The sequence below is a fragment of the Leucopleurus acutus genome (assembly GCF_964270905.1).
Source record: "Leucopleurus acutus genome assembly, chromosome: 15".
Lineage (NCBI taxonomy): Eukaryota > Metazoa > Chordata > Mammalia > Artiodactyla > Delphinidae > Leucopleurus > Leucopleurus acutus.
In genome coordinates this window covers 45,585,825-45,594,061 of record NC_139157.1, presented here as the reverse complement: position 1 = coordinate 45,594,061, position 8,237 = coordinate 45,585,825, and the positions used below count along the sequence as shown (strand labels likewise).

The following is an 8,237-nucleotide window of genomic DNA, read 5'->3' as shown; positions in this document are numbered from 1 at the left end:
AGGAAACACATTCGATGTCAGATCAGCCTTCTGGGCTGCACACAGTTCTTTAGAGCTTCCTGTGTGGTCCCTGAAGCAAACATGAAGGGAAAAATAATATTGTAAATTTATGCTGTAATTAAAAGTAATATATTACATTTATTCTAAGACCTAAAATAACTCCTCAGTAAAGGCATATGAGGATAACTTAACCAACCAGCGACAGATAAAATGGTTTTACATAAGAGTGCCAGTATTTGCAATTAAATGTATTGTTGTTCAATGGAGTCAATTATGGTGTCTTTCTCCTGGTACAGCTGGTTACTCATGATTGTGAACAACTGCCTTTGATCCTTTTAGGTAGATTGTATAGTTGTTTAAATATTCCCTAGTAGTATCCACTAATTTTTTTGAATTATAAAATATTTTTTTTTCTGTAAGCTCTTTCTTCTTTCTATTTTGGGGAAAATGTATTATTAATTTTTAAAAATTATTTTGTTCCCAGGGGCTTCCATTGTAACTTCTAGTGATGCTGTTTATTAGAAAGAAAACATCATCATGTTATGTTGTAAAAAGAAATAATAACTCTGAACCACAAAAATTACAACAACTATAAAAAATGTTGTGAATTTGTTGAAAACAGTAGTTGAAATGTTATTGGATATTTAGCTTGAGGTTCATGGTACAAAATATTGACTTGATTAAAAAGGAATTAACTTTGTTGAGTTGGAATGACTTTAGGGAAAAGACAGGAAAATGAGAGGAGAGCTTGAGGTGATTCCCAGTGTTTCTGGGTAGAAGACTTCTTACTGGGTAATAGGTGCCCTACTGTGCTTCTCTACAAGACTCTACAGGTCAAGTCCTGCCTCACAATGGCAACTTGTTTAGCTTAATGGCACTTTCTGTCACCAAACTGACCCAGTGGCAGTGACCTCAAACACACGTCAGTGTTCACAAAATCACTGAATTCAGAGGACTTTGGCTTAAACGGAACATAATCTACTCTCTCAAAGAATAAAACAGTTTAAAATCAAAATTTTGTTCCATGAGAGACAGCGTGGGATAATATAATTTGGGGATTTGCAGGGTGGAGGTCACATAACCATAGGAGCTGAGTGGTTCCAGGTAGGTTATTTAACCTTTCTGAGATCCTTTGATTCATCAGTAAAACAATTACTATTTCAGAAAGTCACAGTGAAGATTAATGAAACAATAGAACTACAGTGACAATCGTGGCCTCCGGTAGACGGTAAGTAATAATCAGCAGTGTGCTGCAGCTGGTCCTTATCAGCTCTCAAGGACTGATTGATCAATTATCAGAAATTGTGAGAGCCAGTTGTTAAACACAGTCATTGTTGAAAATTATATATATTTACAGTTAAAAAATTATATTAAAAACAAATGAAATATATATATACTCATAACATCACTTTCTAATCAGTTTATTACATTTTATTATTATCTATGTTCTGAGCCTATTTGCATCTATTGTATCTGTAGGATGAAAACACTGTATGATGGTGTTCCACTGCACTTTTCTTCCCAACTCTGAATTCGGTGACTACGTGGTGGTAACTTGAAATCATGGTGGGAATATTTGCACCTCAGATATTGGGAAAATGCTACAAATCAGGGTTTTTTTTTTTTCTCCCCTGAAGAGAGCTGGTTGTTAAATATTTGTCACCACTGGTAACAAAAACCATTAGTTTTCTTCCCTTTAATGTATGTAAAGTGTCTGGCAGCATGTATGGCACACAGAATGTGCTGGTGAAACACAGGTCTCCAATTTTTCTTTATTTTTTTGGCCACCCCACACGGCATGCGGGGTCTTAGTTGCCCCACCAGGGATCAAACCTGTGCCCCCTGTAGTGGCGGAAGCATAGAGTCTTAACCACTGGACTGCCAGGGAAGTCCCTCCATTGCTCTCAATTGGGGGTCAACTGACTCTTAGAAGTAGAAGGAGCCTTAGATATAATCTCATTCAATTCCCTCGGTAGACCAGAGGCAAAGTGGCCTGCCCAAGGTCATGGCTAATTAAGGACAACCCCAGAGACTCAAAGCCTTGTGTCTGACCTTGATGATTCCCAAGTTCTCTCTCCTTCCTTCCTTCAAAGCCAGAGTAATTAACCCCGCCTGCAGGCTCTGTAACTGGGACATTGAGCAGGAGGAACTTAGGAGCTCTAGCTTGACATTTGGAGTTCAGCCTAAATCCCACTTAGTCCTCATCCAGCTCTGTCCTGTGCTCCCATTTTGGTAACTCACCATGGGCCTTATTCTGGGGTCTCACTTTACTTCCTGGATTCCTGGCAGCTCTGCCAAGGGACCTCACTTGCTTCCTCTGCTGGGGTCCCTGTCTTGGGACCTTGAGCTTCTATACTTAGGCCTTTGCCTTGTCCATGCCAGGCAACCTTCCTTTGTAGGGACAGCAAACCTGCCTGGAGCAGATCCTTGCTACTTGCTGTTACCCAGCATAAGTGGATTTCAGGATTGCCTTCACACCTGGATTCACTGCTTCCAGACCTTTCCTTATGTCCTTGGTGTTAACTCTCATCTTCCTCGACAAGACCAAAGACATGGGACCCATGGTCACAATATTGCCACACTCGAGCTGCTAGCTCCCACATTTGGCCTGCTGGGCTGGGCTTCCTCCTCTCAGACCCAATCCCTGTGAGCAAATCTGCCTCTGGGTCATGTACCCTCCTAATCTCTGTTTCTCTGTGGTTGGCTAAGCCAGGGACGATCCTGTCACAAAACATGATAAAAGTAAAACTACAAAGGGAAACTAGCTCTACCAGACATTAAACATACTATAAAGCCTCTATAACTAAAGCAGTATGGTACTGGCTCTTCAGAGAAGTGGGTCGTTCCAGAACTGAGGCAGGGAAAATGCAAGATGAACCCATAACATCTTGTGATCTTATTTAGTGGGGAACACTACAGTCTTTTTCACTAAGATCAGGCACAGGTACGTTTCTCCCAACCCATCAAAGACCACATGGTCCACCTGCTCTGTAAATTATTCCAGGTCAAATGTCCGCAAACTAAGGCCCACAGATCAAATCTGGCCCTCCGCCACCTGTTTTTTTTTTTTTTGCGGTATGCGGACCTCTCACTGCTGTGGCCTCTCCCGCTGCGGAGCACAGGCTCCGGACGCGCAGGCTCAGCGGCCATGGCTCACGGGCCCAGCCGCTCTGCGGCATGTGGGATCCTCCCGGACCGGGGCACGAACCCGTGTCCCTTGCATCGGCAGGCGGACTCTCAACCACTGGGCCACCAGGGAAGCCCCGCCACCTGTTTTATTGTATAAAGTTTAATTGGAACACAGTCACTCCCACTTGTTTCCTTATTGTTTATGGCTGCTTTCTGGCAGAGTTGAGAACACACAGCCCTCTGTATCCATGGATAGAGAACGCATGGATACATGCTGGGGTACAGCTGTTCTATGCCATTTTATATAAGGGACTTGAGCATCCTTGGATTTTGGTTTCTGTGGGGATCCTGGAATCAATCCCCCATGGATACTAAAGGATAACTGTAGTTGCAACACAGAGACCATATGACATTGCCTAAAATATTTACTATCATTTACTATCAACCCATTATAGAAAAAATGTGCTGACACATGTTCTAGAACATGGAATGGGAAGGAAAACTTCCTCACTTCTTTTATGAAACAAGTTTGACACTGATACGTAAGCCAGTTAAAGATAGTATAAGGCAAGAGTACTGAAGACCGGTAACACTCATGAACACTGATGTAAAAATACTAACTAGAATACAGTAAGCAAAATGTTTCCCTGTAACTTCTTTGGCATTGTTTTGAACGGAACTTTAGTAATTTGGTTCAGTGCCATATATGTCTATGTTATCACTGCCGGTGGTGGTTTGGGTTTTTTGAGGTCACTGTGCTTAGTGTTGGGGAACACAGACAAAGTCTAATTGATGCCCTCACTATGGCTGTTGTCCATGGGGGAAATAAACACTGTAAATATTTCACTCAAAAGTGATGTTTATCAGGGTATAAATGGAGGGTGTAGGAGCAATTACCAGGCCAAGGGGTTCAAGGAAGGCAGTTCCGCTGTTGTACATTGCATAGTACACCACTATGTCCATTTTGCCCATATGGAGCCTGGTACACATCTACAATGAATAGGAACCTTGGACTGTGCACTGCTATGCTCCTTGTGTCCAGCACTGAGCCTGGACTCTCATTCCCTCCAGGGAAGCTCATTCCATTCTGCACTGTTGCGCTTCTTGGGTCCAGTACCAAGGCTGGCACTCAACCTCTGTGGGCAGGCACGTTGCATCACGCCCTGTCAAGCTCCTTGTGCTCAAAGCTCAGCCTGCCCTCAGCTCCTTGGAGGTGGGTGTCTTGTGCACTGTTGTTTTCCATTTGCCCAGCATTGAATCTAAGTGCTCCTTGAGGGTAGGCATCTTGTACACTGGTTCATCCTTTGTGGCAAGCAATGAGCTTAGGATAATTGCTTTCCTTGTACATTGTTCATCATGCCCACTTGTGAGCCTGGCACACAGCTCCTTGAGGGTAGGCATCTTGCATTGTGCACTGTCATGTTCCTTGTGCCTAGCATTGGGCCTGGCACATAGTTGTAACTGGAATGATTCTCAGTTGAGCCATGAAGGGTCAGCAGAGGTTACCCAGGTAAACACAGAACAGAGGATTCTGGGTAAGGAAGTAGCCTGAAAAAGGCAGGAATGTAAGTGTTGAGATGTGTTTATACACTTTTTATTCCTACTGCCTATTTCTTCCCTTCTGGTTTTTGGCCACCCCCGGCAAATGGGTCATGGAGACACATTTCTGGCAACCTGCCAAGACCTCTGCTTCCTGTTGGGGGCCACGTGTTTGGGGCCTCAGTTCCACTCACAGTAGGATGTGCATCCTGCTAATTTACAGTGAGATAAGTAAGACCCTAGTAACTTTCTTGGAGATGATGTGTTAGGCTCAAGAATAAGCAGAACAAGCAGCAACTTACTTGAACTTACTTTCACATTTTCCTCCTATTCTACCTGGAGAGAGATTTTTGTTATTTCATGGTTTTCTGATGAAAGATGTCTCGGGTGGGAAAATCTTCAGCAACTCTGAGAGTGTCAGAAATTTTCAAAGAGGAGGGAGAACATGCTTTGAAAGCTGAGTTAAAACGCTTCTCTCTTCTGAATGCCTTTCACAGCCTCGGGTCTGGTCTTTTCGATCTGCCTTCTGAAGTTCTGTTATCTTTCAAGCTTAATTCCTCTTGGAGTGTGACCAACTTACTAGAGAAGCTATGTTTTTCAAAAGGAATGTTGAAACCAGAGCATTTCCATGGGAATATGGGTTTGTGTTCCTGTACTTTTTCTCCCTCCTAGCACTCGCCCTGCTCAAAAGAAAGTGCATTCTCCTGCAGGCCTGTGGATCCCACGCTATTGTTTCTCAACCAAATGGACTAGGACAAGCAAAGTGAATACGCTAAAGGGATACCCCCTCCATCCTGCTGATGCTGTTGTGCCTGAGTTTAGGTCTAGGAGTCTGAGGTTGTTGTCTCCCATAGGTCGAGGGGCTTACCACCATTTTCTGAGGTTTTGGGTGTATTAACAAAATGTGTCAAAAAATACTTTTTGGAAAACTAGGGTAACCGGTTAGGATACCCTATGAAAACTGAAGCAATGAGGTTGTGCTCCTCTGGCAGTACATGGGTGCAAGTTACCCAAACCAAGGGCAGAAATCTCAATATCCTTGTACTCCGTGTGATTTGGGGATTCTCTTCTGGGCCTCCACTGAAGAGTTCCTAGGTCTGAGAATGGCTCCGGCAGTAGTGGATTTGGGGTTAAGGATAATCCCACTCCTTGGTCCCTGGATGGGCAGTGGTCCACGCCTCTACTGTGGACGACAGGACATCGAAGGCACCGACTGGCAGACGAGACCCAGGCAGGAGTGACTCACTCTGTTTTCTACAGTGGACGCTGATGAAATACCAGCCAAAAGACCGAGATTAGATTGCTTTATTCACCGGGTGAAAAACAGTCTCTACAATGCTGCCAGCTTATTTGGATTCCCATTCCAGCTGACCACAAAGCCTGTGGTAACTTCTGCTTGTAATGGAACATGGAATGTGGTTCCTTCAGGAAAGGTATTTTCGAACTCTTCATCTTCTGAACTGACAGGTTCTGGATCCTGGAACAACATGCTGAAACTGGGTAATAAATCTCCTAATGGAATAAGTGACCATCCAAAGATCAGAGTGACAGTAACTCGAGATCAGCCATGCAGAGTCCTGCCTTCCTTTGGTTTTACTTTGAGCTCAGAAGCCTGTAATAGAAGACCAGGTGGCCGTCGCCATAGCAAAGGCAATCTGGAGAGTTCCTTAACGTGGAAGTCTCAGGAACAGGTTGTAACAGAGATGATTTCTGAAGAGGGTGGCAAGGGTCTGAGGCGTCCCCATTGTACTGTGGAGGAGGGTGTTCAAAAAGAGGAAAGAGGGCTTCCCTGGTGGCGCAGTGGTTGAGAGTCTGCCTGCCGATGCAGGGGACATGGGTTTGTGCCCCGGTCCGGGAAGATCCCACATGCCGCGAAGTGGCTGGGCCTGTGAGCCGTGGCCGCTGAGCCTGCGCGTCCAGAGCCTGTGATCCACAACGGGAGAGGCCACAACAGTGAGAGGCCCGCGTACCGCAGAAAGAAAACAAAAACAAAACAAAAAAAAAGAGGAAAGAGAAATACCAAAGGTTACTAGAGTGACTTAAAGAAGGTGGTCATGGAAGCTCTGTTCCTCCTGTAACTTCAACTCATCATAGTTCTCAAAGAAGTCAGATGGACACATTAAAGACCAAAGGCTGGGGGCAAGAGCAAAGTCATGGAGTCAAAACAACTCAGTTTGCTCCAAAACAATATAGAGTTGTTGAAACAAGGGGACCTCTACGGTCAGTGAGAAGCGAAAAGAGGTGTTCAAAGGGGAAAACTTCTGATACAGAGAAGATAGTTGGAATCAGACTTGAAAATGAAGGTAGGAGGGGACTCCAGCTGGAACCTGACCTATCTGAAGAAGTGTCAGCCTGACTCCACCTGGGCAGTGGAAACAATGGCTTACTCAAGAGGAAGATGTCAATACTTGAGACAAAAGAAAAAAATTGCTCAAGCAAAGAGAGGGATAAAAGCACATATGATCTTCTTGAACTTACAGAGGACATGGAAAAGGAAATCAGTAATGCTCTAGGCCATGGCCCACAGGATGAGATCCTAAATAGTGCTTTCAAATTCCGAATCACTCGAGGAGATATCCAGACCTTGAAGAACTATCACTGGCTCAATGATGAAGTCATTAATTTTTACATGAATCTCCTGGTGGAAAGAAATAAAAAACAAGGGTATCTAGCACTTTATGCATTCAGTACTTTCTTCTATCCAAAATTAAAGTCTAGGGGTTACCAAGCAGTGAAAAGATGGACCAAAGGGGTCAGTCTCTTTGAACAGGAACTTATTCTGGTGCCTATTCATCGGAAGGTACATTGGAGCCTGGTAGTGACAGACCTAAGAAAAATGTGTCTTAAATATCTGGATTCTATGGGACAAAAGGGCCACAGGATCTGTGAGATTCTCCTTCAGTATTTACAGGATGAAAGTAAGACCAAAAGAAATATTGACCTGAATGTTTTAGAGTGGACCCACTACCACATGAAGGCACATGAGATTCCTCAACAGTTGAATGGGAGTGATTGTGGAATGTTTACTTGTAAATATGCAGATTATATCTCTAGGGACAAACCCATCACATTTACTCAGCACCAGATGCCTCTGTTCCGAAAGAAGATGGTGTGGGAAATCCTTCATCAGCAGTTGCTGTGAGAATGCCCTGCCGCGGTCCCTCCAGCTGCTGGTGGTTATTTCACAGATGGATGTTTCCCTATACCTCATGCATTGTGGGTTAAAAAGTCCCCGCATCACCTCTGTTCTCTCACAGGTACTGAGCTGTCAGAAGTGCATGAAGGCCCCTCTCTGCACCCTAGTCCTGACTTGGTGTGCGGAGGGCTGCTTGCAACCCTGTTTATAGCAACCCTGTTTAAAGGCCATGCCTTCTCAGAGCCCTGGACTCTCTACCCACACAAGAACAAACGCTAATTAATACTTTCTTTTAAGATTTTTTTCCCCCTATGAATGTGGGAAACGATTTATTCTACTTTATTCTTCTGTGTGTTTGTTCACATGTACTCATTCTCTCACTCATTTGCAAACATAATGGTCAGTGGCTGTTTTCTGCTGCTCTTTTAAAGGT

The 8,237-nt window shown here is 44.1% G+C and overlaps 1 protein-coding gene across 1 annotated transcript; it reads left to right on the top strand.

Moving 5' to 3' along the window:
- Window positions 1-5,918: 5,918 nt before the first annotated feature.
- On the top strand, window positions 5,919-7,810 carry LOC309971916 (sentrin-specific protease 2-like; the record flags this gene model as incomplete). The annotated part of the gene is given in 4 exon segments (XM_082855341.1): window positions 5,919-6,460; window positions 6,676-6,703; window positions 6,707-7,021; window positions 7,025-7,810. Coding segments are annotated over 4 exon segments (1,671 nt in total), but the record flags the coding sequence as incomplete, so codon positions are not given.
- Window positions 7,811-8,237: the final 427 nt, after the last annotated feature.